The following is a 14,192-nucleotide window of genomic DNA, read 5'->3' on the forward strand; positions in this document are numbered from 1 at the left end:
GCCATGCATGGTGCATTGTAAGACCGAGGAGGCATGGTTGCTTTTAGTGTATATAAGATTTGCTAATAGTGATGGGCATTGTGACAGTGGCAGATTGGCAGATTAGGTGTTTGGAAGAAAATAGCTTTTTGGGGAGCATCTATACACCCAGAGACCAGGCGTGCGTCCGATCGTACCAGGCGATAGAGTACAGCACAATATAACTCCCGGTCACATTACGGCAGCATTGGTGGACTTACACGGTTTGCTCCCTACTTAATAATCCCTATCATCACAATCTATAGGACATTGTACAGAGTACTCTTATTTTTACCGCGCTGTCTTCGTTTTATCCAGTGCTGTCATCAGCCCAAACCTTGTTTATTTTTATGTATTTGCACCTTGCCCCATTAACATGTAAAATTACCCAACAAATACATTTCCATATCAACCGATGTGTTTATTAATGGCGCAAAAACCAAATATTTTCTGTACTTTGTTATTAATGTCATTACCTATCGAGGTGCACAGAAGCCTCGACCACACCTGTCCACCAGCGTACTAGTGATATTTGCTCCTGGTTTTTGTATTACCTATAAGTTTAGTCTATAATCACTCATTGTGAATTCTTTTTTTCAAAACTGCCAGTAAATCAGACACAAATATTGACCCGCTTGTAATAAAACATTAGTACAATGAGACGTCTAAGCACCCTGCATCTGTTCTGTACACAGGTCAGCAGGAAATCTCCAGAACAGTTTAATCATTAACCAGGAACAACAAGAGGAGAATTGTCAACAGTGCTGACACTCAGGACTGGAGTTATGGCCCCTAATTATCAAAATCATCAGTTATTGCTGCAATTTATCCAAAAACAGTATTCCCGGGGCCCAGCTGAGTGATACCGGCCGGAGCGTTAAGGGTTAAATCACCAGTCTGGCAAATTTGGGTTTCAGTTCTAATTGTCGATCAAAATGGATAATAATAATAATAATAATAATAATAATAATAATAATAATAATAATAATAATAAAATTAAACAAAGTGTAAAATTACATAAAAAAAAATTCAACAACGTTTTTAAAATGTTTAGAAACATTTAAAAAAGTGTTTTGTTCAAATAATAAACCATTTGTAAATGTTATCCTTCTGCTGTCGTCGTGATACTTGCTAAATAGACGTAGATATGTTCACACTCGGGGAACACATCTAACCGCCGACGGAAACCGTTTGTTTTTTGGCAAAGTGAAACAAAAAAATACGGATAAAACAATCCCTATTTGCTGTCTACAGGGGCTTTTGACCCTTTCATAAATGTGCCCCTATAACCCCCTCTCTGAAGTCTCGCTCTAAAGCTGGGGCTGAATCTCTGACTCTACCGCTAATGCGACTGTTATCCACGTTGTACCAATAATATGAAAATAAATTGAACGCTAAGATCCCACCGTGGCGAATGGAAGACTTTGCAGTGATTCTATTTTGGAAACCTCTTTCTTATGAAGCCATTTGCTTGTTAAACTAAATCACATATAACTTTACATCCCGGACAAACCCCCACAATCCGTCCGATATTACCCCATTGTTAGCGCTTAGCTCAAAAGAACTACTATTATCTAGCAGTTTAGTGCCCCACGGTGAGGAGCAGACACTTACCTCATTTTTGTTAGGGGCGAGATATCGTCCGTGGGTTTGGTAGGGTGCGTAGTCATTCATGGAGTGGTACGACCCGCGACTAGCGAAGGTATCCATGTTACCGCTGTGCCTTCTGCGACATAACATGATGGACTGAGGAGAAGACAATCAGAGGATGTTAGAGGAGGGTGTGAGTAGCATTAGGGAGATCAACTGTGACTGAAGATTAACAAGAAGAGGACCGGATGTCATTGGGAGGCAGAACACGGGTGTAATAAATATACAATACACATAAAACCTAAATAAGAGCAGATAATGCAAACTAAGAGTAACAATGAAGACTAGGAAGACAGTAAATGTACTCACCAAAACGATGATGAAAATGATGACAAGGAGAAGTATAACTGATGCCAGAACAAGCAGAGCGATGCCCCAAGCTGGCACCCCGGTATCTGTGCTGGCGGCTGCTATTGGGGCTGAACTGGCTGAAATGATCAATTAGAGAGTATATTTTAGAGTATATTTCAGCTTAAACAAATAGAGCGATATCCGGCCCTACCCTAATAGTGCACCCCTAATTCTGCAATGGCATGTGGTGGCGTGAATAGGTAGACACAGTTCACTGTAATAAGAAGAAAGGATACATTTGTAGTGGAGGAAGTCGGCATTGGAGTGAGATGTTCCCCGTTGGCGGTTGGCCGTACGGATGCACGTTTGCTGGCAGTGGGTCTGTTTGGAGTACTGGGGTTGGCTTTGGAATGCCAGAGAGTATATGAAATGGCTGGAGCCGGTTCATCTAGGGCTTTGGTGAGAGTAGTTTGGTAGAAAGAGACTGTCACAACAGGGTAGCACTAGGAGAGAGAAGGGGGCTGAAAACAAGATCGGGACAAGGGCATTTAGGTGTCGTTATGTGCGCACGGATTTGGGTGCAGGATGCAAGGTGAGGTAGAAGGAAAGGAGGTTGTGGTCAGAGAGTGGGAAGGCTGTTGGAGAATCTGGGATGGAACAGACGAGAGCATATGAGGTGCCGGGATAGGTGTGAGATGATGTCCACTGGGAGAGACCACAGGAGGGAGTAAGTGAGAGGAGTTTAGAGTGTCAGTCGGTGTGACGAGGGGGAACGTTGAGATCTCCAAGAGTGAGAGTGGCTGGGTCAGAGGATAGGAAGCTATCACTGGGTGTCAGGCTATATGATTTGGTTATAGGCATCTAGATGAACGTGGATCTGGTGCAATATTTGGTAACTACCACATGTATCTGACACCTGCGTCGGTCAGTGGAGTCCCGGACTTACAGACCGGTACCACTAAAGTATCACACTACTGCAATAATGCCTCTACCACTCTCTGTAATGTACAGGTGGAAGCTACAATGTGTAGAAGTAATTATGTTATCTGACACTAGGAAAGGCCAGAACAGCATTGTGTTATGATGTTTCCGAGTTGTTCTACATACATCCCAACAATCAAACATTAGAACACAACAAGACACACCTCTATCCACCCAGGTCACTTCCCAATCTTTCCAGGAATCTCTCATTTTAACCATGGACATGTCTCCTATCATTTAGCCCATCATAATATGTGAATGTCCTATGACAATCGGAATTGTTGGGGGTATTATATTACCCTTAGGTAAGCCGCAGAGGGGATTATACTGCTCAGCTTTTCCTAGGATAAATGTACCAAATACCTGAAAACAATTTCATAGCAGCTGTTACTTAGTACAACGCGTTTCACAGATACTCTTTTCCTCACCTCGTACGTCAGATATTGTTAGTCCACCAACGGTGTTGCTACCACTGTTTTGTAAGCTGGCCTCTAGGATGCTCTGGACATCTGCTGGTGTCCGAGGTTCTGTAAACTCAGCTCGAGTGTTGGCAATCACTGACCCAGCACTGCAGGGAAGAAATGAAGAAGTTAGATTGTGGATAAATAGGCCTGTGTGTCATACAGCTAATAAAATAGCAGGGGAAGGTCAAACTAAGACCGTGGGGCAGAGACTGCTGTCCTCCGGCTGTTGTCGAACTACAAGCACCCACATTACCTGCCAGCCGTTAGCTGGGATTTATAGTTGCACAACAGTCAGAACGTCGTCAAAAAATATTAATATATGGATAGAAGGTCTACAATAAATGGTTATGAGGTGCTCTCCAATATGAGATCCATACAAAACATTGGAAATTACGGAGCACACTCAACACTTTGGAGCATGTTACATGGTCAGGAGGATGTTCCTGAAGCCCAAGTCTTCAATATTTCACAAGCTTTTATTTTGGCAGAATCTAAATCATGAAAATGTTGCTGCCATGTGGTGAAGGCACCAGTAATGGTTCATGTCTAGGAAAGGAAGGGAATTTGATGCATTCCTTCAGTTAATCCAAGACTCACCTAAATGTCAGGATGGTTACACCAGCGTATGTGTTGCGGGTTGCGCAGGTGGAGCAGTTATATACTTCATTGTACTGCAAAGAAATGAAATAAGAATGTAGTAGAGGAAAGGTTCATGTGATCTGCTCATGCTAAACACGGAATATGTGGGGCCACTTACCATCTGCTTGATTTTTGCCACCAAATTCTTATATTCCGAAGTGGTCGGATCATTTAGAGTAGTAGAGAAATCGTGATTAGTAATACGTATTTGCATATAGATAAAAACGATTGTGGGGCTTGTGGTTATTAATTGAGTAGTTGAGGTGGATACTGTGGTATTCTGAGGACCTGTCGGTGCGGTGGTTGGTCCTGTATTATTCTGAGGGGTTGTTGGAGCGGTGGTTGGTCCTGTATTATTCTGAGGACTTGTCGGAGCGGTGGTTGGTCCTGTATTATTCTGAGGACTTGTCGGAGCGGTGGTTGGTCCTGTATTATTCTGAGGGGTTGTCGGAGCGGTGGTTGGTGCTGTATTATTCTGAGGGGTTGTCGGAGCGGTGGTTGGTTCTGTATTATTCTGAGGGGTTGTCGGAGCAGTGGTTGGTTCTGTATTATTCTGAGGGGTTGTTGGAGCAGTGGTTGGTTCTGTATTATTCTGAGGGGTTGTCGGAGCGGTGGTTGGTTCTGTATTATTCTGAGGGGTTGTCGGAGCGGTGGTTGGTTCTGTATTATTCTGAGGGGTTGTCGGAGCAGTGGTTGGTTCTGTATTATTCTGAGGGGTTGTTGGAGCAGTGGTTGGTTCTGTATTATTCTGAGGGGTTGTCGGAGCGGTGGTTGGTTCTGTATTATTCTGAGGGGTTGTCGGAGCAGTGGTTAGTTCTGTATTATTCTGAGGGGTTGTTGGAGCGGTGGTTGGTTCTGTATTATTCTGAGGACTTGTCGGAGCGGTGGTTGGTTCTGTATTATTCTGAGGGGTTGTTGAAGCGGTGGTTGGTCCTGTATTATTCTGAGGGGTTGTCGGAGTGGTGGTTGGTCCTGTATTATTCTGAGGACTTGTCGGAGCGGTGGTTGGTTCTGTATTATTCTGAGGACTTGTCGGAGCAGTGGTTGGTCCTGTATTATTCTGAGGGGTTGTCGGAGTGGTGGTTGGTTCTGTATTATTCTGAGGGGTTGTCGGAGCAGTGGTTGGTTCTGTATTATTCTGAGGGGTTGTTGGAGCGGTGGTTGGTTCTGTATTATTCTGAGGGGTTGTCGGAGCGGTGGTTGGTTCTGTATTATTCTGAGGACTTGTCGGAGCGGTGGTTGGTTCTGTATTATTCTGAGGGGTTGTCGGAGCAGTGGTTGGTTCTGTATTATTCTGAGGGGTTGTCGGAGCGGTGGTTGGTTCTGTATTATTCTGAGGGGTTGTTGGAGCGGTGGTTGGTCCTGTATTATTCTGAGGGGTTGTCGGAGTGGTGGTTGGTTCTGTATTATTCTGAGGGGTTGTCGGAGCGGTGGTTGGTTCTGTATTATTCTGAGGGGTTGTTGGAGCGGTGGTTGGTTCTGTATTATTCTGAGGGGTTGTCGGAGCGGTGGTTGGTTCTGTATTATTCTGAGGGGTTGCCGGAGCGGTGGTTGGTTCTGTATTATTCTGAGGGGTTGTCGGAGCGGTGGTTGGTTCTGTATTATTCTGAGGACTTGTCGGAGTAGTGGTTGGTTCTGTATTATTCTGAGGGGTTGTCGGAGCGGTGGTTGGTTCTGTATTATTCTGAGGACTTGTCGGAGCAGTGGTTGGTCCTGTAGTATTCTGAGGACTTGTCGAAGCAACGGTTGGTCCTGTATCATTTTGAGGACTTGTTGGAGCGGTGGTTGGTCCTGTAGTATTCTGAGGACTTGCTGGATCAGTGGTTGGTTCTGTGGTGTTCTGAACATCTGGAGTAGTGCTTGGGTCTTCTGCATTTATCACTGAAATATAAAGAAGAACACGTAGAACGATTATATTTAAGAAGCCATAACATTTGGGCAATATGTCACAAGAACTTGTCAGGTAGTCCCACATCTAAATGGAAAATAGTTGCAATGTTTTCAAACAATTCCTCCAAATTAACTGATTGACGCTGGCTACACACACTGTAATATCGCAGCAGGTATCAGGCTGTTGACTACAACGCCCGATAAGAATACGATAGAAATCCATTGACAGGTGTACGCAGGTATCTTCTGATCCAGTCATACCAGGATCCATCCGCTTGGCCAGAGTGGCTGCATTTTGCCTGTTTGACAGCACCTGGGTCCTGCTGTCGGCACTTGCGCTGAACAGGGTCCGTTTTTGTGTGTCCCGCTGTCTTTTGAACACTTTTACTAGCAGTACCCAGTTTACACAATTTGTCTGTTGCTGTTAATTACAATATTTATCTATATAATACTTTCCATTCTGTTGTTGTGCAAGTGATACGATCTATAATACTAAATGGTGATAGGTTTGTAACAGATTGTAATGTGTGTGTTGGTTTTGTGTTACAGCAGATATTTGCTACTTTATATTGGGAATCTTCTGCTGTGTTACAATGTAATGTGCCAATTAATTCCTCTTACCCCTTTGGAAAGGTTTATTAAAAACTGGCAAACGAGTGGCATGATATCTCCTTCATTTTGAACCTGTTAATTGATGCCCTTCTTCGCTTGCCAATACGTGACAGGTGGGCGTCGGAGATGGATGTGAGTTTTTTTTGAGGGTGCAAATATTTCATGGAAAATGCTGAGTTGCTGCCAGGGCTGAATTTCCACACCAGAGGCCGCCGCTACCACTTGGCAAATCTCGGTGGTTGCCCAGGGGGCCCAGTCTAAGTGGGTGCCTAAAAAGCTGGATATGTTGCAGTACCTATGGGTGGGTGGCACGGAGTGTGCACTCTCCTGGCACGGCCACACCTCATTCACATGGGGCATTTTGCGCAGAAGATGCCCTGTGTAACCTTCCCCTCACCCACTACGTTTAATCTCTGTTAAACTCGCACCCGTTCATTTTTCTCACCCCCCTCATTCCATTGCCAGTAGAAACAGAGCGAGCTGCCTCCCAGGCCTGCCACCCTAGGTACGGGCCTTCCTGGTCCCATGAGCAAAGCCTGTACAATTGAGTACTTGATAGACACCTGGTTTTGGAGTAACCCGATCTAACCCATAATCGTTTCAGAGGATGCGATGAAACAGGTGATTTAACTCCTATCTAGCGGCTCGGCCCCAAGGTGCAAATTATCTGCAGATCTTTAACGCTGAGTTATAAGCCATCCTTAACGAATGCAAAAAAAATGAGCGGTGTCCATAAGAGATGGGTTTAATTCTGCTGTATGACAAGCGGGACATATCTCGTGTAACTAGTTATACAGAGCAGAAATGTCTCGCATGAATGAGGCCTGTTATCCGGAACAACGGCCGCTCTCTCCGAGGACAATGGCACTTGTCCACTCGGCTGCCCTGTTATTTCCTCTCTCTCTGCTCCCAAATTTCCATGTTTGTAATTACATTGTATCTCTGCTCTTTGACTTCCTACTTATACATCACTTCTTTGTTACAGACTTTGAAATAATAAAAAAAAATATATAAAAAATAAACGTGGGTGAATTAAAATCGGGGACATTGTTGCAGCAGGAAAAAGGTTTCTGGGTTAAAAAAAAGAAGGTTTCTAGAAATGTATCAAAATTGCTATTTCACATATAGCTATAATCAAAGACAACACAGCCCCTGCTCATCCATATACAATACAGGGCATTCTAGTGACTGGTAACACAATACAGAGGACGTTCTAATGTCCATTATACAGTACAGGAGGCATTATAATCTCTGATATACAATACAGAGCATTCTAATGTTCAATATACAATACAGGGCATTCTAGTGCCCAAAACACAATACAAAGAACATTCTAGTGACCACACAGTCACATTATATAGTACAGAGAGCATTCTAAAGTCCGACACACAATGCGGGGAGCATTCTAATATCCAATATACAATTCAGAAATCATTCTGATGTCCGATATACAGGACAGATAGCATTGTAATGACCTCTGTAATGTACAGAGGTCATGAGACTATGCAGAGACTATTCTCGTGCTGAAAACACATATTTGAGAGTCCAAAATACAATACAAAGAGTTTTCTAAAGAGAGGTATACAATACAGAGAGCCTTCTAGTTACATATATACAATACAGAGAGCAGTCTAGGAGGAAACCTGTGCACAGTATAACAGCAGGACAGCCATAGGCATGTAGTCCGTATGGTATCTGTACCTGGGTCTCTACTGCCACCCATAGCAGTGTGTGACCAGGTTACCCAGAGGTCACCTACCTAGCAGGGATGATGGGTCCCAACCACCCACATAATTAATAAGCTAGAACATTATATCCTGGTCATTTGACTGGAACAGTGGGTGGTATTGGTATTGGCAGGAGTATTTCTCTGTGCAGGAACAGAGCTTGAGATTGGCTTGTAGGGTGCAGTATTCCCAGCATCCTCCTGGGCTTCGGTCACGGTCCACGCAGGCATTTGGTGCCAGGAAAGTGACTTTAATGATACCTTGGATGCTCTGTTGAGCATTTAACCCTAGAAGCAGCAGGATCAGATGATTGTGTTACACGCACTGTGTGTGTGGTCACAGGGTGGCTGTCCAGTACATGTGTGTGCTCTCATATACGCCCAGTGAAGGTAACTGCACGCAATTCATGTCCGGACGAATGACACTTATAACGACCTACGACACGAAGGGGGGAACGGGGCAGGTAAGGGGTGGACGGACGTGGGCAATGTTCAGCAAGGCTGTAGTACCAGCTACACAGGGCACAGTAAGGGCTGACTGATAGTGATGACTGACATTTGCCAGAACATGTGTTTGCAAGTAGAAGGAATTTTATGCACATTATACATTAAGAACATTCTGATATATATATTATTTCATGTTTAAAAATCAAAAGATATAATATTTTAAAAAACATATATTTTTAGCAATAATTATAGTATTAAGAGTTGTAAATTAATTTGATAACATTTTTTTTGCATGCGTTCTGATAGGACTTTATATTACACATACATATGTGCGTATCCTGCAGTCTGCTCTGTCTGTCTGCATACGACCAGTAACGTATAGCTAGAGCGTATTTATACCCAGATTCACACGGAATGAGATCCGTCTGTTTGAATAAGGCCGTACATGTGTACAATTTATGTGCGTTTTGATGCAGGTGGTCGGGGCCCTGAGTGTTTCTTCTCTCAGATAAAACTCACATTAAATAATGTCATACCTCCAGACATTCCAAATCGGAACTCTGATAACTTTAGGCCACTCCCCCAATTTTCCCAGCATCAAGAGTAGTCCCCAAATTGCTAGGCCACACCCCTCACCGAACAAACAAATTGGTTTGTTTAGTAATTGTTATGGGTATATGTTTTATCACCTGTTTATGTGGATATTATACTTCTTAACAGTTGTGCAAGCAGATCTGGTAAATTCTGATCAAATGTCTGTTTAAAATTTAGTTTAACAATAAATTTAGCCTGTTAGAGGCATTAAAAAAAGCAGAAAAAGATGTTATTGGCTGTTGTGGTTACAGTATGCAGCAATTTTACTGACAACTCACTGAGGTATATCTGTTTTTGACTCTCAGTTTCACCTCAGTAGACATGGTTTAGACGTGCATGTCCCTTTCCGTGCAGAGTCTCATGCCAAAACGAGAGAGCCAACAGTCCTTCAAAATTACAGAGCAGAAAGAGAAGCATAAGACATAAGGGAGGGGAGGAGAGAGGACAGATTATACTGGGGAGAGAGATAGATTAGTCTACAGAGAGAGGAGAGACTAGACCTGGGGACAGAGGAGAGAAAAGAGCAAAGGAGAGAGGAGACTAGACCTGGGGAGAGAGGAGACTAGACCAGGGGAGAGAGGAGACTAGACCCGAGGAGAGAGGAGACTAGACTAGGGGAGAGAGGAGACTAGACCAGGGGAGAGAGGAGACTAGACCTGGGGAGAGAGGAGACTAGACCCGAGGAGAGAGGAGACTAGACTAGGGGAGAGAGGAGACTAGACCAGGGGAGAGAGGAGACTAGACCAGGGGAGAGAGGAGACTAGACCAGGGGAGAGAGGAGACTAGACCAGGGGAGAGAGGAGACTAGACCTGGGGAGAGAGGAGACTAGACCCGAGGAGAGAGGAGACTAGACCAGGGGACAGAGGAGACTAGACCAGGGGAGAGAGAAGACTAGACCTGGGGAGAGAGGAGAGACTAGACCAGGGGACAGAGGAGACTAGACCAGGGGACAGAGGAGACTAGACCAGGGGAGAGAGAAGACTAGACCTGGGGAGAGAGGAGAGACTAGACCAGGGGACAGAGGAGAGACTAGACCAGGGGAGAGAGAAGACTAGACCAGGGGAGAGAGGAGAGACTAGACCAGGGGACAGAGGAGAGGCTAGACCAGGGGAGAGAGAAGACTAGACCAGGGGAGAGAGGAGACTAGACCAGGGGACAGAGGAGACTAGACCAGGGGAGAGAGAAGACTAGACCAGGGGAGAGAGGAGACTAGACCAGAGGACAGAGAAGAGGCAGGAACAGGGGAGAGAAGAGACTAGACCTGGGGAGAAAGGAGACTAGACCCGGGGAGAGAGGAGACTAGACCAGAGGACAGAGGAGAGACAAGACCAGGGGAGAGAGTAGACTAGACCAGAGGAGAGGAGAGACTAGACTATAGGACAGAGGAGACTAGACCAGAGGACAGAGGAGACACTAGACTATAGGACAGAGGAGACTAGACCAGAGGACAGAGGAGAGACAAGACCAGGGGAGAGAGGAGAGACAAGACCAGGGGAGAGAGGAGAGACAAGACCAGGGGAGAGAGGAGAGACAAGACCAGGGGAGAGAGGACAGACAAGACCAGGGGAGAGAGGAGACTAGACCAGAGGACAGAGGACAGACAAGACCAGGGGAGAGAGGATACTAGACCAGGGGACAGAGGAGAGACTAGACCAGGGGACAGAGGAGACTAGACCAGAGGACAGAGGAGAGACAAGACCAGGGGAGAGAGGAGAGACAAGACCAAGGGAGAGAGGAGAGACAAGACCAGGGGAGAGAGGAGAGACAAGACTAGGGGAGAGAGGAGAGACAAGACCAGGGGAGAGAGGACAGACAAGACCAGGGGAGAGAGGAGACTAGACCAGAGGACAGAGGACAGACAAGACCAGGGGAGAGAGGATACTAGACCAGGGGACAGAGGAGAGACTAGACCAGGGGACAGAGGAGACTAGACCAGAGGACAGAGGAGAGACAAGACCAGGGGAGAGAGGAGAGACAAGACCAGGGGAGAGAGGAGAGACAAGACCAGGGGAGAGAGGACAGACAAGACCAGGGGAGAGAGGACAGACAAGACCAGGGGAGAGAGGATACTAGACCAGGGGACAGAGGAGAGACTAGACCAGAGGAGAGGAGAGACTAGACTATAGGACAGAGGAGACTAGACCAGAGGACAGAGGAGAGACTAGACTATAGGACAGAGGAGACTAGACCAGAGGACAGAGGACAGACAAGACCAGGGGAGAGAGGACAGACAAGACCAGGGGAGAGAGGAGACTAGACCAGAGGACAGAGGACAGACAAGACCAGGGGAGAGAGGAGACTAGACCAGTGGATAGAGGAGAGACTAGACCAGGGGATAGAAGAAACTAGACCAGGGGACTTGGGAGACAAGACCAGGGGAGAGAGGAGACTAGACAGAGTGAGAAAGGAGAGATAGATTGGGGACAGAGGACAGGTTAGACCAGGTTAACACTGGGTTAGACCATGGAGAGAGGACAGTTTAGGCTAAGGAGATTACAGAATATCCCAGAGGGTGAAGAATGATTGGGCCTGGGAGAGAGAACATTCTAGACTATGGAGAGTGGACAGATGAGATTGTGGGATAGGAGAAACTAGACTGGAGATAGAACAGATTAGATTTGTAGATATTGTTACAACCTGCTGATACATGATCGCTGTCACACTACAGATCCCCCATAACCCGCAGATCTCCCGGATCCTCCATAACCCACAGATCTCCCGGATCCTCCATAATCCGCAGATCTAATTGATCCTCCATAATCTGAAGATCTCCCTGATCCTCCATAATATGAAGATCTCCCTGATCCTCCATAATCTGCAGATCTCCCTGATCCTCCATAATCTGCAGATCTCCCTGATCCTCCATAATCTGCAGATCTCCGTAATCCTCCATAATATGAAGATCTCCCGGATCCTCCATAATCTGAAGATCTCCCGGATCCTCCATAATCTGAAGATCTCCCGAATCCTCCATAATCTGCAGATCTCCCGGATCCTCCATAATCTGCAGATCTCCCTGATCCTCCATAATCTGCAGATCTCCCGGATCCTCCATAATATGAAGATCTCCCGGATCCTCCATAATCTGCAGATCTCCTGGAGTTTACAGAACTTTGCTAGGAATCTTCTTAGAGTTAACAGTAATGACCAAGAACTGATTGTTCCTCTGTTTAGTTTGCAGATAAGCAGAGAAGAGAAGGTGTGTATGGGAAATAACAGCGGGACACTGGAGGGTTAAATTAATATTGATAGAAAATAGAAAACCGTGAAAGAGCAAAAACAAATAAAAGAACAGAGCTGTGGAGTGAACATTACGCCAAGAGAAAATAAAGGTAATAAGCAGAAGACTGCAGTAAATAAATAACACAACCAGTTTCCATATATCAGCAACTGAAACCTCCAGAAACTCACATTATAAAACAATCTGACCAGAAACTCACATTATAGAAGATGCTCCCCATGAATTCATAATATAGAACATTTTGGTTTAAGTTTGCTTTATAATACACATAATGAACAGAATGAAGCTCTAACAACAGTCACTACAAAGCATAAGGCACAGAAACTCTCTCTTAAACATTCCGGCCTGATTCATTAAGGAACTTAGGCAAGAATTTGAGTAAGTTGTCTTACTTAAGTTTTCTGGACAAAACCATGTTACCATACAAGGGGTATAAATTAGTTTATTATTTTGCACATAAGTTAAATATTGGCTGTTTTTTCATATAACACACAAATACTTGATAGCTTATTTGTACACTGAAATTTAGGGCTAGATTTACTAAACTGCGGGTTTGAAAAAGTGGAGATGTTGCCAATAGCAACCAGATTCCAGCTGTCATTTATTTAGTACATTCTACAAAATGATAACTAGAATCTGATTGGTTGCTATAGGCAACATCTCCATTTTTTCAAACCCGCAGTTTAGTAAATATACCCCTTAAAGTTGATATTTGTGTGCTACATGAAAAAATAGACAGGCGTTAACATTGTAAGCTCTGATCCTCAGTATGGAACTTTCCACACCAGAACTTTTGGGATATTCTCCTCTCACAACTTTCTGACCAGAAGACTTCGCCCATAAAATATTCCGAAACTTTCCACTTCTCTATGTTGAGGACACTCTCACCAAAGAGCATCTTCACCAGCCACCTACTAACCAGTCTCTAAGTATCTAGCCTGGATGATGGCCGTAATCCTCTGATAATCCCTTTCTACCCCAATTAAGGTATTCCATATTAGATCCTTGTCCAGTTCTCTATGCCCCCCTAGGGAGGTTCCCTGTTATCCATCCTTCCCCTCCCAGAACTTCTAAAGTTCTCCTTTCCATTCAGAGCCACCATCTGTCAGGAGAACTTACCTTGGATGTGGGACATAGACACGAGGATCAGGAGGACCCCAATAATCCGGCTGTGATACATCTTTGGCTGCTTCTCCTGGTCTCCAGATATCCTCTGGCGTTAGCTAGAAGTGAGAATCAATCCTGATGTCGCTGCTGTAGCTTTATGACTAACTAAGTCACCTGCGGGCAGGTGGAACGAACCCCCCACCCCCTGCACACAGACCTGTGTGATAGGCTCAGCCCCTGTGTCATTCAAGAGAGGAACAGACCAGTGAGGTCACAAAGCAAATTTACTCAGTTCTATTCTTAGAAACCAGATACCTGTCACCTTAACCCCTTCCTGGGATAGAGGGAGATTCAGGCTGCAGGTCCTGGATTCCTGAGGGGTGACAGGACACAAGGTTAGGAATAGTGCAAGGACACAAGACCTGCTCTGCTGGGATCTGGACCTGAGGTGGGGTCTTCAAGCAGGACCCCCCAGATGGGGGCAACCTCCAGGGTCAAGCAAACTTTACTACAAGACGAGCCTTACAGCAC

At 45.1% G+C, this 14,192-nt stretch overlaps 1 protein-coding gene across 1 annotated transcript in view; it reads right to left on the minus strand.

Annotated features, from left to right (window-relative positions):
- The window catches only part of MUC1 (mucin 1, cell surface associated), a 22,400-nt gene extending 8,549 nt beyond the window's left edge, over window positions 1-13,851 (minus strand). Inside the window, exons 1-6 of the mRNA XM_075192951.1 lie at window positions 13,674-13,851; window positions 4,162-5,924; window positions 4,002-4,075; window positions 3,369-3,508; window positions 1,978-2,096; window positions 1,633-1,764 (exon numbers count right to left, since the gene is read on the minus strand). Coding sequence (XP_075049052.1) covers window positions 1,633-1,764; window positions 1,978-2,096; window positions 3,369-3,508; window positions 4,002-4,075; window positions 4,162-5,924; window positions 13,674-13,734 — 2,289 coding nt within the window. The 5' untranslated portion in view covers window positions 13,735-13,851. The remainder of the gene's footprint in view (window positions 1-1,632; window positions 1,765-1,977; window positions 2,097-3,368; window positions 3,509-4,001; window positions 4,076-4,161; window positions 5,925-13,673) is intronic.
- Window positions 13,852-14,192: the final 341 nt, after the last annotated feature.

This window comes from Mixophyes fleayi, chromosome 12, assembly GCF_038048845.1.
Source record: "Mixophyes fleayi isolate aMixFle1 chromosome 12, aMixFle1.hap1, whole genome shotgun sequence".
In the NCBI taxonomy this organism is placed as follows: domain Eukaryota; kingdom Metazoa; phylum Chordata; class Amphibia; order Anura; family Limnodynastidae; genus Mixophyes; species Mixophyes fleayi.